At 38.4% G+C, this 19,083-nt stretch overlaps 1 protein-coding gene across 1 annotated transcript in view; it reads left to right on the plus strand.

Annotated features, from left to right (window-relative positions):
• Positions 1–1,363: 1,363 nt before the first annotated feature.
• The window catches only part of LOC124266423 (tubby-related protein 3-like), a 67,236-nt gene continuing 49,516 nt past the window's right edge, over positions 1,364–19,083 (plus strand). The window contains 1 exon segment of the mRNA XM_046701232.1: positions 1,364–1,961. Within this exon segment, the coding sequence (XP_046557188.1) occupies positions 1,918–1,961 (44 nt within the window). The 5' untranslated portion in view covers positions 1,364–1,917.

The following is a 19,083-nucleotide window of genomic DNA, read 5'->3' on the forward strand; positions in this document are numbered from 1 at the left end:
GAAATACCCCATATATTAGTGTGCCATGGCACGGTAAATATTGAAATGGCACGGCTAAAAAATGTTCTCGGTGCCCTTTGACACGCCTGATTTTTCAGAGACATAACTCACATTTAGTCATTTAATCCCCAAAACAAATATTTTTTTCCAAATTGAATAATACCATACATATATGAATGCTCATAAACCCATTTCTTTATTTAACAATAAATTTCAAACGATCATCATCATTGTCATTTATTCTAAAAACATGTGGGCATACTCAATTTCTGAAAGGCACACCTAAAATATTTGTCTGGTGCCCTAAGGCACACTTAGAAAAAAAAGTATTTCTATCCCTGTAAATAGCACCTTTCAAAAACATTTCTATTCCTGCTAGACATTTTAGACATCTAGAAATGCACATTTATGTGTGGGCAGGATAAAAAAGTACATTTTAAGCCAGGAAGCAAAATCTTCAGACATTCTTTCTAAGGCACAAATGGATGTGTTTTTCTTATGTAGCGGAGATTCAAATGCGTTACTGAAGTGGACAAAAACTGTCCCTCTCTGAATCTATGCTATGTATGTCTTCAATATCTTTACAAGAATGGATGCCAGTCCCAATATGAATGCCATGCATCGTATGGCATCCATGAGACATGAAAATGGGTGACTTTTGCACATACTGTCTTTAGAGATTTTTTATATGTGTGTATATTAATCCTGCACAAGGTTATATGAACTATGCAAAAGAATTAAAATTGAAACAAATCAATATTTACATTTTATCAAAATTTAGAAACATTTCCTTGTCTTTCCTGCAAATGTATATATATTTTCAGTACCCAACCCTTGTTTATATTCTTTTAAACTCATATAATCATTCCTAAACATTTATCTTTTATATCTCAACAGTTATGATATTTTTTAAGAGGTATAAACATTCAGAAGGTAATAAAACTAATGTTAATAAGCATGAAACAAAGTTATTAGTGTTCCTGCATGTAGCAGGAACTAGTGTGTTTGCAGTGAATGAAAATCAATACTATTGCAACAATTAGGCATGTCCAGGTGACTGAGCTAACCAAAGTCAGTCAACACCTTCCAGCTGGTGTGTTATAAACAAGCTATTCTTACTTGTGTCTCCCATGCTGGCGAGGACATGCCACACGTCACTGGCCCAAGGTGAGTGTGGACACAACGTTGCTGTTCTGCCTGGCCGAGTTTGAGCCGATCACACTGTCTATACAGTTGATCACTCTGACTTTGGTACAGTCTGATTGAACACATCCACCAGAAGAGGGAGCTAGTGGTGACAGGGACTTGTTGCAAGAGGCAATAAGATTAGCAGAGGAGGAGGGTTTAGTGAGCATAAACTGTTGTCGGAGAGTGTTAGGTTATCACTGTGATTGAGAGCTGTGTCAACATTGGACAGATGAGAAACTGTGGCTGGGGAAGTCGGCATGACTCAGCTTGCTTCATAGCAGCAGATAAACGTTGCTAAACAGTCCACGCTAACCCTTTGTGTGTGAGGACAAGGGCGTCTGCCTTTCAGCTGTGAGAGGTGTTGGTGTGTTGACTTGTGTGGGGTTAAACAGATATTGCGGAATCCGCCATTGTAGTGTTCATTGACAACGATCAGGAAGTGGGTGGAGAGAGAGAGATAGCGTACAGCACGGCTGATTGAGGTCTAGGGGAAGCATTGTTGTCACCATCAGAGAGCTGATCAATATGTGACAGCGTGCGCAGTGTCTCAACTCCTCTCATAGTCAACCAGTCGTCACACACCACGGAGACAACAGCGGACACAGTCACAGTGGACGCACCCACAGACAGACAGACAGACACACACACATCACAGGTATTGACATGACCTGGAGACCAATATGGCTGTGATGTTATCTGTCTGACGTAGAACAGTAGGATACCATCAACATGGAACCGAGCTTCAAGCTTGATAAGTGGACGTACAATATGAGGTAGGCAGTTCCAACATCTATACATTCGGGTAGACTGTGATCAATGGCCACAGATACTCGCAGTACATATATCTTGTTGGGTGTGTTCGGGATGGAAGATTTTTTTGTGACAATTCTCCATAAATGTTTCCATTGTATTTCCGATTCTTTTTCAGAAAAAAGGAATGGTTAGGTTTTTAATTAGGATGGAAGGGTGTTACCTGGATTACAGTCAAGAGAAGGTGTTCTAGGGGTGTGATATTGAAGTATTAGAGGCACTGCAGACTTGCTAATTACTGGACACTGTTACACGAAGGAAATGCTATTGCCCTTATGTAACACTGAGTTGCCATTGTGTGGGATTTACAGATGCAGTACTGATTGTACTGTGGAAGTGTTATGTAGGGTGGAAAAAAGACAACACTCCCAGAAGTATTATTTCACACATCCTAGCCATGTGGGCAATTGAACCCAGACCTTTGGCATGACGTACGAATGTATTAATAAGTAATCTACACCAATGCCTGGGTAGAATAGAGACATTAATTAGTAGGTTGATGCAGGGTTTTCATTGATAATTATTTTCACCCGTCAACAAATGTGTTGGATAGAGATAATGATTGGTAGGGTGAGTTCTGAGATACAAATAAATTTATCTTTATCAGAAAATATTGACTTTATGGTTAAAGTGGTACTTCACAGGCTCACTTGTGCTTCCTGAATGTTACTTGTCTATAACAACCAGAGTTATGGTAATCATGAACCCATGGCAGGTCCGAACCAACATATTCTTGGTGGTACGGTGGATTGGGTGGCCATTTATCAAATAGCTTATATTATTACTCGCTTGTGGAAGATACTTCAGTGTAATATTTTTACGGCAATATTACACTAGTGTAATACTGCTAGACGTATGACGTCATAACTGTAAACCATTATGACGTCAAAATGCTTGACTCGCGGAAAGCTGAGAATTCACACTGCAGGCAGTTTCTATCAATTTATGTTGGAGAGTAATAAACAGAATACTAAACTTGCTTCCTCGAAGTATTATATCGTGAAAGATTTAGTATCAAACACGTTTTTGCTTGTTTGATACCAAATCATTAACTCGTTTAATAAGAATGGTATTACACGGAAGGTCGTTTAGTATCCTCTATGTGTCAGTCACTGGTTTGTCTGTTTCAGACATGATTGTATATAGGCAGCTGTGATATATCAGCAATATTGCTGAAGGATGACAGTGCTCACTGATCCGACTATATCATGTCTATGCAGATTTAACCACACTGTATTATGTCTAAAGTCATGATGCAGGAAGTGCTTGCCTATAAAAGCCTTACACACATGTGCTTTCCATCCACTGCCATTGGGGAAAAAAGGAAATTCTCCCCCAAACATGTCAAATGTATTATGTCTCTTGTTGACCAAAAGAAATCAGAATTTTAAATGAAGACCACACATTATTCCAAGACAAAAGAAGAGAAACATGGTAAACGTCCAGCAGAGACCATTTGTGTTGTGTATTATTGATGGCAGCATCCAGTGCTATTCGTTTAGGGCCAAATGTATTGATGTTGTGGAGTTAGATAATGTCATTGTCCTATCAGACCTATTTACTCCCCAGTGTTGATTTCTTTTATTATGGAGACACAAGTTACACAACAACTGTGACTCAGGTACAGTATTGAGCACACATGATTATGGATTAGCTCCCCCCCCCATGATCTTTCCCTCGCGATCCCTTCCTCTGATCCCCCACTTGTGTTCACAGTTTGGGTCAACATTGACTTTAGACATAATACAGTGTGGTTAAATCTGCATAGACATGATATAGTCGGATCAGTGAGCACTGTCATGTTATATTATTTAACATAGCATTAATATGTTAGAGCAGGACACTCCTCAGTACATTCAATGAACATTGGATGTCCACTGGTTGTGTTACATGGATGTTCTTTAATAGGTGACCACATGGGAAGTTTTAACTTAATAATGATATGGCCACTTATATAGCACTAAACTCCAAGCACATACAACATGACGGACTTTCTACCATAACTTCAGTAAATACACGAATGTGATTGGTTAATTTAAGTCTTTCAGAGGTATATAATCATGTTATATACCTCTGATTTTCCAACACTATGTTTATCTCCTAATTATTTCCCCGACTTACCCAAGCTGCTAAGCTGACTTATCCCACCAGGTACCCTTTTTCTGCTGGGTGAACAGAGGCAATTTTGAACAAACTCACCTTCCTAAGGTGAGATCAGATGTATGCTTACATGTACCACATGTAACTTCTGCCAGTCTGTGTATCATATTTCAATAATGGATGGACTCGATGGTCATGTTATCAACCACTGGTTTGGTACTTCTGATAATCATTGCAGGACATCTTGTCAGGAAACTGTTCACTCACTCGCTCAAGTTTGATGACTACTTAGTCAATGCAGACAGTGACAAATGCTTGTGATGCATTTGAACCAAAGTGATGCATCTGCTTTACCAGGTCAAATTTTGAAAATTGAGTCCAGTTCTGTGTTCTTCATATACTTGGAAAGTGGTGTAGCCTGCTGGTTAAAGCGTTCATCTGTCATGTAGAAGACCTGGGTTTGATTCCCCACATGAGGGAGTACAATGTGTGAAGCCGATTTCTTGTGTCACCTGCCATGATATTGCTGGAATATTGCTAAAAGTGGCGTAAAACAATACTCACTTGTTCACACACTTTACTAGACTTCTCTAGTAACCATCCGTTGGAGTGATCATAGCTCTCCTGTTAGTCTAACATTTCCTGTGGTAACTACAGGTGTATATAACCCTGTTATGCACAAACTTATTCTCATAGTAATTATCTAGTGTATATTTAAAACAATGACATATCTGATTATCCCACACAAACATTAAGTAGTACAAATTAATTCCTTTTTGATAGTATTCAAAGATATGGCGGGGCGGTGGGGTAGCCTAATGGTTAAAGCGTTGGCTCATCACGTCGAAGACCCAGGTTCGAATCCCCACATGGGTACAATGCGTGAAGCCCATTTCTGGTGTCCCCTGCCGTGATGTTGCTGGAATATTGCTAAAAGCGGCGTACAACCAAACTCAGTCAGTCAGTCAAAGATATGGCTGTACAATTATGAAAACCTAATCAATTACAGCATCTGTTTGTTAATTGATATTTCTGAACAGAAATACATTCTTAGGTTCAGACTGTGTTTGTCTGATTGTCTTTACTCACCCACATCTGTTGGGGTTGTTCTAACTGGGACTTCCCAATGATGAGTGTAAGGTGTGAAAAGCAAAGTGCTATAACGTCATTAAAAAATCAACGATATGTACCAAACTTGTAGATGTTAAAGAAGTCACAGGGATTTCTCATGGACTCAAATCTGTATGCAACTGCCTGTGAAAAATTATTCCCAAGAGGTTCCAGGACTCACAAATAGATATACATAGGTAATTCCATGACACTCAGCAATATGTGCCACCTTCTTATGTGTAACATTGAACATGGAGTTACTGACACTGGCAACTGCACCACAAGACCACCAGTGTCCTTGGGTAAAGACATTTCCAACGTATTACACAACAACAATGGTATGACCTGGATATGACAGATGATAATCTGGGAGAATCACGGAGGGAAAAGGTGGCACATACTGCTGGCAGAGAGTCATGGAATTACCGGAGTATATCTAATTGTGAGTCCTGACATTCTTGGGAATACTTTTTCACAAGCTAATTGGCAGTGGATTCACTCAGAAACATTGGCCACTAAACTGATCCTACTTTGGGTGACTCCTCATTGAAACATTGACTACTAAGCTTATTCCTACTTTTGGTGACACCTCATTGAAACATTTACTACTAAGCTTATTCCTACTTTTGGTGACTACTTTTGATTGACTTCCTATTTCCATTGATTTGAAACATTGAACATAGTCCAAGACCACTGAGCTTTCCACATTTGGTGACATCTCATTGAAACATTGAACATAGTCACTCTTGGTGATGCCACATGACCACTGAACTGATTCCTAGTTTTGAAACATGACATCTCAGCTGATACATGTTTTGGTGACCCTCAAACCTGAACTGCCTACTTTTGGTGACACCACACTTGAACACAATTGACCACTGAGTTTATTCCCACTTTTGGTGACACCTCACTGAAACATTGACCACTGAACTGATTCCTACTTTTGGTGACACCTCACTGAAACATTGACCACTGAACTGATTCCTACTTTTGGTGACACCTCACTGAAACATTGACAACTGAGCTGATTCCTACTTTTGGTGACACTTCACTGAAACATTGACCACTGAGCTGATTCCTACTTTTGGTTACACCTCACTGAAACATTGACAACTGAACTGATTCCTACTTTTGGTGACACCTCACTGAAACATTGACCACTGAGCTGATTCCTACTTTTGGTGACACCTCACTGAAACATTGACAACTGAACTGATTCCTACTTTTGGTGACACCTCACTGAAACATTGACCACTGAGCTGATTCCTACTTTTGGTGACACCTCACTGAAACATTGACCACTGAGCTGATTCCTACTTTTGGTGACACTTCACTGAAACATTGACAACTGAGCTGATACCTACTTTTGGTGACACCTCACTGAAACATTGACAACTGAGCTGATACCTACTTTTGGTGACACCTCACTGAAACATTGACAACTGAGCTGATTCCTACTTTTGGTGACACCTCGGTGAAACATTGATGAGTGAACTAAGCACCTTCTAACCCATTTCCCATTGGTGTGATTTTGCCCTGTGCTCTCAGTTTGTCCCCTGTTATGTTTATGTATGCATGCTTGTTGTGGAGTGACTGCTAGTGCCATATATTGCCATGTAATGGTTATGGGGACCACCGTTATGACTTGGACTATTGAGTGGTATTGATCAGACTGGACTTAGATATTGCAGATTGGCATATTTATCTGTATTGTGCGACACCACTGAGGCAGTGAATGCCTTGTATGTGTCCTCAATGGCTTTAAGTCAGATCAGAGGTCTGCTGATTCCAGGTGTGCTCCAGTTCACTACACATCTGTTGACTCATTGCCTGGACAGTGTCCTCAAGTCTGGGTAGTATTTTCCACCCAATATTGGCAATCCTTTCATGCTAAAGGATGAAGTTTGAGTAACCATCAAACATATTTTTGGGTCTTTCTGCTATTTTTAACCCGCACATGACATAGGCTTGCTGGGAGTATGTCAGGTTCCATGTCCCAAAGTTAAACCATAACTCTATCTTCATGAAACTTTAACATCTGGCATGCACTGAACAGGCGCTTTTTGCTTTACAGAGTTATTATCCTTTTTAGTTGTGTTTTGATGGCAACAAATTAGACAAAGGTTCAAGAGAGTGTGGGGTTAATTTCTTCACAATAGTTTGTCAATGTAATATTTCTTCTTAAACATTTTAGGGGCCGGGTGGGGTAGACTAGTGGTTAAAGTGTTCACTCGTCTCACCGAAGACCCGGGTTCAATTCCCCACATGGATACAATGTGTGAAGCCCATTTCTGGGGCCCCCTGCTGTGATATTGCTGGAATATTGCTAAGAGCTGGGTAAAACTCACTCACTCACACTTAAAGATTTTATACATACCAGCTTTGTACAATTTGTACCCGTTGCTTTTCAGGATTTGTTTGTATTTAATATTTAATGTTTCCATGGCAGCAACTTGAACTGAGGTTGAAACAAGGGTGGGGTTATATCTTTTCTTTTTTTATTTTCAAAGGCTACAAACGGGAGTAAATCTCATGAATATTTCTTGATGAAAGTTGTTTTCTTGTTGCTGTTTTCTTATGGAATTACAGTTGGGAGATTTGAAAATATTAAAATGAACATCATCAGTCTGATGTCTATTGAAAAGTACAGGTACTAATTCACATCTTTGGAATGTACTGAAAGCATTGAAAGAATAGGGAAAATGATTTGGTTCAGTTATCAGTCACAATGTCGGGTGTACTTGCACGCTTTGTGATTAACCTGTTTTTGTTTCATGAGGCATATATCATATGTTTATGATATTTTGCACATTACAAAAGGGTATGGTATATCAATGACTTTATCTTCTTCTTCTAACTGTTATGATAAGGGGCGGTGGGGTAGCCTAGTGGTTAAAGCGTTCGCTCGTCATGCGGAAGACTCGGGCTCGATTCCCCTCATGGGTACAATGTGCAGTGTATGAAATAAGGCCCGTCCGACCACCTGAGACGGGTTAGATTTCAGACGGACGGTCTAGATTTACAGCTAGCCAGCCCGATGGTCTGGTAAGAAATTGAGATGTTATATATATCTGAGTCATATCTTGGTGTCTGGTCTGGTTAAATCCATTTCGGGCTGGTAACATTATGGGGTTTTGGCTTACTTCATACACTGCAATGTGTGAAGCCCATTTTGGTGTTCCTCTTATCCCCCTCTGTGATATTGCTGGTATATTGTTAAAAGCGGCGTAAAACTAAACTCATTCTCTCACTGTTATGATAAAAAGTTGAGACAAACATAAACAACTTGAATATTGTCAAAACTAAGCCACTGTGTACTGATTCCTGATGAATATACCATTATGGAGATTACCAGTAGATATTGATTTGTCTTGATTACTCAGAACCAGGTAATAGTCACACACATGAGCAGATGCAGGGTGTCAGATGATGCCATTACCTCTGTTATGTCACATCACCATTTGTAGGAAATATCATGTTGCTAATGATGGCTCGCATTAAGCTCCATGATGTTTGCTGGCGATAATCTGATGACTGTCATCACACAGACCTTGATCTCTCCCAGGGGGTGGGACATGATGGGTGATCTGGGAATTGAAGAACCACAGCAGGAGACATGTTGTTATAATGGTGCTCATAATGATGACAAGTGTACATGGAATATTGATGTGTTATGATGGATAATCAAGGGCATTCATGTCATATTAGTCCTTGATCAACAGATAATGATTTGGAGTGATTTTGGTTTGATGTCACTTAAGTCAATTTAAATTTAAGTCACATCACAATGAGTCAGCATAATTTAGTAGTAAATTCCGTGATGTTACTATTAGGATTTTCTTTCTTTGGTAAAACCCAGAAGCAGGGGTATGGAATTGACAAACCTTGAAACATAATGAAATCAATTTTTGAATCAGTGATAACAGGTTTATTTCATACCCAAGATACACAACTCTGAGAAACATTTCCAGTGCCTTAAACAAATGTACCACCTGTGCCCTCAGATTTGAATTAGTTTCTGTGATAATGGAACTACATCTGGTTATTGTTATATATAATGTTTCCAACAGACACCCACGCTTCCCATTAAGAGAAATATAATTTGGATCTGTTGAATGACAACATTAATTATTGACACTATATTTATGCCTTATACTTTGTCTAAAAATAGTGTTACTGAAACCAGCCTCTATAAAATATTGATGTTTTGGCTTGCCATCCATGTACTTGTATTGTCATGGAAAACTGTGATGTATTAATTATCTGGGCCTTTGAGTTTTTCATATATTGCAGGGGGAGTGGTTGCATCGGCATTATTTCAGCCATATTATAGCGGTTCAGAGGGAATCAGGGGAGGATCATAAAAGATATACATAGAGCTGGTAGCGCTTTTTCATTTTGTCTTTTTAAGAAGGACCATAAAATATATGCACGTATTGGGGGAGGGTCTTGCGACAATAAAATTAAAAGTGCTTTTGCATTTTGTCTTTTCAAAAGACGGTCACAATAATACTGTACAAGGTCATGGGTAACGTCATCCAAAGGGAGACAGGCATTGCAGTAGGATCATTATATTCAGTATTAGTGGTGGTCCTATTAATTGAAATAATCAAAAACTGGTTGCAGTGACTAAACGACCAAGCAATTGATCATGTTTTCTCATATGCAAACGCAAACAATCTTGGAACAGTTGTTTACATTGACAATATTTTTAGCAAGGCTGGTTTTGTCTGTGTCATTAAATTTACAGTTCATAAGCACTACGAGTTTATTCCAAGTCATGATGGAATTTATCTTAAAGACTTAAGGAAATTATGTTCCTTACATACTAGTCCTCCTCTAAAGATGTGAAATTAGTAAATGCATTATGTGTAATTTTCAACAAAAAAACCCCAAAGAACTACATGTTTTTTCTTTATTTGTATTAACATACATAACAGAAAAAAATTAAAAATGACACTAACCAATTATTTTCGATAACTGATTGGTTGCAATGAACTAGTCATCAATTATGAGATTTTAACTATTTCCCAGCACTATTCAGTACAAGAATGCATGAAAAACTTATGACCTATCAAGTCCCTCTGAAATGAATGGCTGGTCCATTTTGAAAATATGTTCTTGCTGTGCTTAGGCTTTAGCTTTATTTGCATTTAGCAATGGCAGTCAGTAAAGCAAAATGAGAATGTCGTGCAGAAAAAAAGTTCTAGAAAATAATGTGAAGGTTTTCATGACCAATGAAAGGCCCATTGCAAGAACAGGGGAAAAGGAATAAGTGTATTCTCATCGAAATACAGTTTTCCCAGAAATTATTGAGAAAATCTTTGTTTCTTAATACTGATTAAAGAATTGTAAAATAGGTGTTAAGTTATGAAGTAATGTACTCAGTATGGGAAGAAACTCTTGTAGGCTTAAGAATGAATCTTACTACATCAAGAATTATCTCCCCTGCTGTAGCAGACGGCTTCTTTGTTGACGAGGCAGATTTGATATCAGAAGAGAAAAGAAAGCTAGTTCTAAATGACTTATGCAAAAGAGTTAGCTGGTAGACATGACATTCCTCTGTCTACAGTATACAGAACTTTGAAGAATATTCAGTCAGGAGTTGGGATTAAGCACAAGACAGGGGCAGGAGGCCAAGGAAGTTCAGTACTACAGATCACCAGTGACTTGGTCAGATTGTGAGTAGGGGAAAATTGAAAAGCGTTGAGAATATGAGAAATGACATGATTAATAGATGAATTCCTCACGTATGTAATGAAACCCTTAGACAAAAATGACAACTGGGTGAAAAAGCACAGAATTCCCTCACCATTCATGAAAGATGCACACAAACGAAGACATTTAAACTGGTGTAGGGCTCACAATAATCAAGATTGGGATAATGTTTCCTTTTCCGATGAAAGTTCTGTCTGTCTTTTTCCAAACTGTGTGAAAATATGGACAAAAGATACAGTGAAACCTATCTACTAACGCCCAAAACATAGCCCCAAATTTCATGTGTGGGGTGTGATATCATCACATGGAGTGATGGAGTGTATTTTCTTTGGAAATTTGATGAAGGAACGATAAATTGACATCTTTAATGATCCATCCAACGGCTATAGATAATTGGATTTTCCAGTATGATAACAACCCAAAACACTCTGCGGGCTACACTAAACAGTGGTTGTCGGACGAAAATGTTCAAGTTTTAGACTGGCCCAGCTACAGCCCAGATCTTAACCCTATTGAGAATGTGTGGGGACTAATGAAGGACAGAATAAACCAAAAACGACTTAGAAATATTGAGATATGAAGCAAAACGTGGTCGACCATTGGGATACGCTGTCACACGATTTCCTACAATCTTGTACCTGTGCGTATTCAGTCGTGTATTGCAGGGCAAGGAGGGCTCACAAAGTACTGAAAAGACGCTCAGACTGTAAGAGAATCATATCTCAACATATTCATTTAAGTAAAACTTCTATATTTTATATACATGTATTAGATATTTGCTGAAACAATTTTCTCTATAAATTCTGGGAATACTATACAAGCCCTTGAAATAAGATGAACAACACCTTATTTAGCAGGTAGACAATTTGTTGGTGGCAGTAGTAGTCGATGTTCAGTGTGAGAAATTAATGAGGCCATCTGTGGATGTGTTGTCTGTGAGGTTGCAAATTGCTATGCCGAGTCAATCCCTGCTCTTGGGTTTCTCCAGTATCTGTTTGGCTTTGTTTCCAAAATAAGCAAATATGATGAAAGTATTGTTGACAGCAGCCTTTCACTAATCACTAATTAGTTGTTATCGTCCTTTATATTTGCTGCTGTTTTATTTGAAGTTGGGCTCCCTCTAAATCATAGGTCAGTGTTATGAGAAAGACCATTTGAATTTCACAATTATTTTCAAAGCCCAGTTGATAGTTATGATATACAATTGATATAGGAGTCTTTGGATGTTCTGTTCTGGGAGTAGGAGCACAGATAGTACAATTGTTTAAGGCGCTGCTATTTGCGTTTCAGAGTTGAGTCCAATGAGCATGCTAAAACCCCTTGAATATGGGTTCAATTGCTGGTTTACTCTGATAATGATGATGGTTTGGTCAGCACCTTGCTTGTGCAAATGGGTTTCACTGAAGTGGTACATTTCTAAAACCTGCGTAGCTTTCTCGCTGTACATTGATTTGGTATATGTGCATAGACACATGTTGCTTTTTACTGTATGTTATGTATATATTTCTATATTAGGAGGGCAGTGTCCGTGTGGTGTGCGGCCCAGCTAAGTTATCTATGTGGTCACACAGATAGACACAGATGCCATATATCATCTGTGGAGCTTGGTCACTGAGGGTGCTTCAGTGATCAAGTTTTATCAAAACTTGTGGAGAAATGGTTACTTAGATGTAACAACATTTATGATGTAATAAAAATGCCATATGTACCCAGTTTATCCTTTGGTAAGAAGGGGTTTTAGTGTAGTGGATACAGCATCTGCCTGGAGAGCTGAAAGTGTGTGTTCAATCCTCTAATCACATCACTAAAGACATTATTAAAGTGGGTAAAAGATGGTTACAGGCTGGTAACCACGCCATGCTAACATGTTTAGGTTGGTGCAGAATCAGTTTAATATGTGTCCCCAATGTGTTATAGAATTTTAAACTGCAGCACAGTATCTCTGTGAAAGTCAGTAAAGACATTCAAAGATGGTGACTTCAAACAGCCTTTGGTAAATCAGGCTTAATATGTCTAAAATTATAGATTTCATGTTATGACAGTAAGGCTATTAAATTATATACATGTTATGAACACTCGGAAGATAACACTGCCTTTGCCTATAAAAATATGTTTGTTCCTTTTTTTAAACTTGAAACGAAGTGGAAAATATTGTACATCTTCACTTAATTAAAATTTTGTATTCGTATGAATGAAATTCAGTGACCACAGAGACTCACAGGAATAACCATATTAACAGGGTACATATATATATATGTACCCTGGAACCAAGAGTACTCAAACTTGACATGACATCTATGCCTGGGTGATCCAACCTGCCTCCACATAGTGAGAGTAAATACTGCCAAAAAAATATGACACCTGAAAACATATAATCCAAAGATACATTCAGTGGCCACCTGAAGTATAGGAAGGTTCATATATAGTTGTACATGTGTAGTATATGAACCTCGTACCAACAGTACACAACCAGCACTGTTTTGTCTGCCCCATACCCATAACACAATTGCTATTACTGTAATATAGACCTAAGATTGTTGACAAGAGCAACAGACTCCACAAACAGTCCTGCTTGGGATTAGTACAAGTACCTGTTGATTGGAGGCCACCCTCATTAAGTGTAATTCTCCACACGGAATGTACCCTGCTTTAGACTTACAGGGTGAATGGGCAGTTAAGTAAATCTGAGCGGTGTGGTCCTTCAGTTGGTCAAAGTTAGACGTGTGGTTGACAGACTGTTGTATAGTGTATGGGGTTCAACTGCCAGTCGGAGAGAAGATGGACAACATAGTGTAGCTGGACTATGAAAAGACTGGGGAAAGGCTGTACCTGTGGTATGTTACCCTGCATTATAAATGAGCATTTGTCATGACCAGACATACTACCAAGTAAGCTTGGTCAATAAGCAAATGGCAAACAACACTGTTGTGACCGAGGTTCAAGGCTGTACATTCTGAGTTTATGACTGCGTAAGTTGATCGTTATTCTTGTGCAGAAAACAAGAAAATCAAATCAATATTATGTTAGCTGTGTCAGCACTAGAAATATTACAAAATAGTTTCATCAGGTTCTCAGTTTTGAACATTTTATCTGGAATGTTAATGACAATAAGGTCATTATTAAAAAGTTCAACCATTTTTACTTTGAATAATTGATAAAAGTAAAAGTCTTTAGAAGGTAATTCAAGCCAGCTGCCACATTTGTGGATGGCCTAGTCCGACTCCATGTTGTCTGTTCCCCAGCCAACACTACTGCCTGCTGTGTTGACCTCTCATTAATAACATGACTAATTAACGAGGATGGTGGTCCCCCAATCAGGATGGCAAAGGCATGGTCACCCTTGCAGTTGGGAGATATGGCAGACTATACACCTGTAATGGAGGGGATAAATACTTGATGGGTTGGGATTGGCCCAGTTACCACCTAGCCAGCCAGGGAGATGCACAAGGTGGCAAATAAACACACATGCTTCTTCAGGATGTTATTTGTAAGAACTTTAAGGTTTCAAACCTCGGAAGTTTTGAATTTTTAACATGATGAAACCTCAAGAGATCTCTATATCACTTTCCTTTATCAGGAATTGCTGTTCCCACGATGCATTAAACGGTACTGTCAAGACTTTACATCTGACTTCTTTACAGAGGTTCATTGTATACCATGTATACTACTCAATATTTTATAGGAATATTATAGGTGTCCAGGTTGGGAATACATCTAAGAGGTTGTATGCAGATGTTGTCATTATGAATAGAATGCAGTTTGGGTTGTACCTGAAGCACTGTTAATCTTCATTTCATAATACACAAAAGTAATGGTTATTGTCACCCAACTATCAAAAGATTATGAATGAGCACAAAATCCTAATAAAGAATTGAATAGTATTGACATCTGTTCAGAGTGGCGCATCTGAGTGAACTTTGAACACATTTTGGGAAAGAAGAAATGCCTGAGTGCACCAAAGATTAACTCCTTCCCTTTCACACTGTCTATTCCATACGTATTGCAATGTTGGAAGAATCTTTCAAAATTGTACTTATACACATGCTGCAATGTTTACTTTCGTTAATTTTTAGAAAAGTAATTATTACCTCAAATTAAGCATTGATTGTATCAGTTTAACATGTTCCATGCCCAAATCATATCCTGTTTCTATTACGGGGTAGCCAAACAACCAGTCAGATTTATCCCACACACTCAGAATATCCCTATCAAGTATTGAGTAGCATATTTTGCATATTACATAGTCTCTGGAAAAGAGTATTATTGTTACCTGCCTGTGTCAGTGTCAATCACTTCTCTACCTAAACTCTATTGATGTTTTTAAGCTGCCTAAGGCTCTTGGGGTAGCCTAGTGGTTAAAAGGTTTGCTTGTCATGCTGAAGACCTGGGTTCGATTCCCCACATGGGTACAATGTGTGAAGCCCATTTCTGGTGTCCCCCACAATCATATTGCTTGAATATTGCTAAAAAGCGACGTAGAATTAAACTCACTCACTCACTTCAAACAGCCTGATCATCACTGAAGTGTCAAACAATTCTATGCCTTGGTACCTCGAGTCTAGTGATGTCAGACTGCTGTGGCCTCAATGAGTATACATCTCAGGTTCAGCATGGATGTAGTCTTGATTGTCATTACCAGTTTAATTCCCCAAGGGGATTCGGGAATAGAAAAAGTCCATAATAATCTTAGCTGGCTGTACGAGGTGTCAAAATGGATCAAAATTGGTCTGAAGATCAATGATTTGGTTGATTAAGCGTCATTGTATTCCCAACAGCATGGAACCTTGATCACTGGATCATCAGGTCCTGACTCAATTATTTACACGCTGCCAGCATAAAACCTGAATATTGCTTAGTGTGTCAAGCAAAAACTAAAAAGGACAAGCTTTCCGATAAATACAGATGAATTTTATGCAGTGTGGGCTGCAGTTGTTCAGGGAAGGTTTCCATTGATTCCTGTAAATTATTAACCTGGGTGTAGTTGTATCTGCAAATGCATCAGGAAAGGTTAAATGGGGCTGCATCTGCATCACAGTAGCTTCTGGTTTAGATTTTTGTGCCTGTAAATGTGGAACTGATGGCTCTCTGATCAGTTGATCATATTAACCAGTGAACACATTTATGGATATTTATGATCATGATTTCACACATTGTCAGTACCAACTCTTGTGAGCTAACGTCCCACCAAGATTATTTTCACAAATGCTAGCACTAAAATTACCATCAAATGAACATTTGTCTTCAGATAAGTACAGACAACTTTTTGTATTTCCTTAGTCAGAATCCACTAATAGATTTGAAAAAATAAAAAAGTAGAATGTCAATGATTTAATAAATAATAAATTATAGAAGCAACGTAAAATGACAATAAATCAATCAATCAATCAATAAAAGTAGACTGTCTATTGTTCTTGACATGGGTCCTGCTAAATATAGTGCTCCTTGTGTGGTGTGTAGTCAGCAACATGAGGCTTCACCTGTAATGAGTACATTCTCTACTCGTGATGGTTCCTTGTAAACTGTTGAGAGTCCAGGATATTGCATACAGACACTTCAGGGGTTTCACCTTAGAAAGTCTAGAATATTACATACACACTTCATGGGTTTTACCCTGGAAAGTACTGACCTGGGGCTAAAACAGTGTTTCTTGGGATGGCAGGCTTGGCAGTAGTCTGTCTCACAGTCCCTGAACTGCATTATTTTCTCGTCTGCCCAGCCCTTTCTGTAAAGCTAAAGCTGTAAATGAAGCAAGTCTAATGTCACTTCTCACTGGGCTCCTTTTCAGTGTCAGGAATTATATGGTTCTGTAAAAATGACATGTATTAGTCTTGGCAGAGCCTCCCTGACAACTAAGAATTAAATCGTTTAGAGTGAGTTTAGTTTATAGCTTTTAGCAATTAATTCCATCACTATCTACCCGTGAAGGTCCCGGTTAGAATATTGATCTTCAGTAACACATGCTTGTCCTCAGAGGCGACTAACCAGATCCAGTGGTTAGGCTCGCTGACTTGGTTGATAGTATGTCATCGGTTCCCAATTGCGCTGATCTATGCTCATGCTGTTGATCACTGGATTGTCTGGTCCAAATTCGATTATTTACAGACTGCCGCCATATAGCTGAAATATTGCTGAGTGCGGCGTAAAACTAAAGTCACTCACTCACTCCAGCAATATCATGGCAGTGGACACCAGAAATGGGCTTCACACATTGTACCAATGTTGGGAATGGAAGTGGGTCTTCATGAAGAGCGAACGCTTTAACCACTAGGCTACCCCACACCACCTATAGTGCGACAGAAACACCGTCCTAAATCTGTTAGAAATGCTCCCTGCCTTGTGTATTTAGCTCTTTTGTTATCTTTTCACAAACACTGGTTTTATTTATCAATTATTCATAATAAAGGCTGAACAGAGAAGAATTGATGAAAGACACTAATTTTGCTATGGACAATTGCCATTTGGACATTTTCTTCCAGCTCTTGATGGGACTTTAATATACAGCGGTAGGGAATTCTAAAAAATTAATTGCAACCTTTTCAGTGACAGTCAGCCAGGTTCATAGAAAATTAACTCCTCTGAATCCCTGCAAGACAATAAGTGTTTTAGACATTGCCAAATTTGAAAAAAAAAAAAAAAAGCCCTGGCTTCGGTCATTCCAATTCCAGTAAAGATGAAATTAATCTCCCTAGTTACTTTTGTTCTTAACATAAAAATTTATGGTGCCTCCTGCAACGGTTGCCAAGTATGCCAACAAAACCTACTGATTCATGTGTAATGCAATCAGTGTTAATATTCCAACTAGAAATATTTATATTAGTACCACAATACCATGCAAGTATTTACTGCCACTTCCTGGTATATTAATTAATCTACGTGGTCATGGGATATTGTGAGTATTTGCTATTTACAATTAATAAATAATAAGGTAACATTGTTATTGTAGACTACTTACCATGTATGCTGTACTTGCTTCATAATACCGATAGACTTGACTTTTATGTTGCACTTAAATAACTTTCAATAACCAATGTGTAAATATTGTAAGAATATCAAAAGTAGGATTGTTACAACTTTTCCAGCGATGTTAATGTAATCTTGGCCCCTTTCCTCAAAGCTATTTTAGTAGTACGTAGTTGTCACGCCTGTAATTTAACAGACTAAAACAGTCATTACACAATTATGGATTTGTGGAATTTAGACTTTTGACAGTCATTGCTCTTCGATGGCTTTGTGGCATGGAGACTTACGACAGTCATTGTGCAACAATGTCTTTGTGGCATGGAGACTTACGACAGTCATTGTGCAACAATGGCTTTGTGGAACGTGGCCCAGAACAAAGATTTATTCTTCATGGTGGAAATTGCATTTGGCATCAACTTGTTTGGTGAACAATTTTGTAAATGATTGCTAACAAGATGCCAAGCAGTGTGTGTCTGCCAAATTGGTATACAGATCTGGGTCAGGATTGTTTGATTATATATGTTGTGTTTTGATATTCAATTATGTGCTATTGATATGTTTACCCAGATATTTTATGTGTGTGTGTCAGGTGTGCACGGTCACAAGTATAAGGTTTGTAGTAATACTTTCTGATGTGATCAAGTGCAAGAGCAAATATGGACTACCCATCTGGAGATTCTTCCTGAATCACTTACATCATTTAGGAAACCTTAATGAAATTAGTAAATGGGAGATTTAGTGACAGTGGGAAAGATATACATAATGGACTGATTTCATGGGCACGAATCCCACGGGATGAGTGACTAGGCATTTTTGGACAGGGTTGGTGTAATTACGTGTGGAATGCTCTTGGAGCGGATGGAAATTAGCACATAAATTTCTGTCGTCAATATAGATGTTTTTTGCCTGGAGATTTGTACCTGTTAACTTTATAATAATCATTGCATTGGCTTGAGGTTTAAATTAGCAAAATGTCTCAAATTGCAAAACATATATACCTCTCGAAAGAAGTTGAAGAAAATCTGATTCTTTTAATCTGACAAATTATCTGGTCACACTTAAAAACAGTTTGTTTTATATATTTTTTTTACTTTTTACTATAAAATATTATGTCCACTGTGAAGTGTGAGGTCGTGTGGGAAGTCAATAGCTGTGTGCTGAAATCAGAATCAGCAATGCTTATTAAATCAGCAACTT

The sequence above is a fragment of the Haliotis rubra genome, unplaced genomic scaffold (genome assembly GCF_003918875.1).
Source record: "Haliotis rubra isolate DU_JTF1 unplaced genomic scaffold, ASM391887v1 Scf1256, whole genome shotgun sequence".
Taxonomy (NCBI): Eukaryota; Metazoa; Mollusca; class Gastropoda; order Lepetellida; family Haliotidae; genus Haliotis; species Haliotis rubra.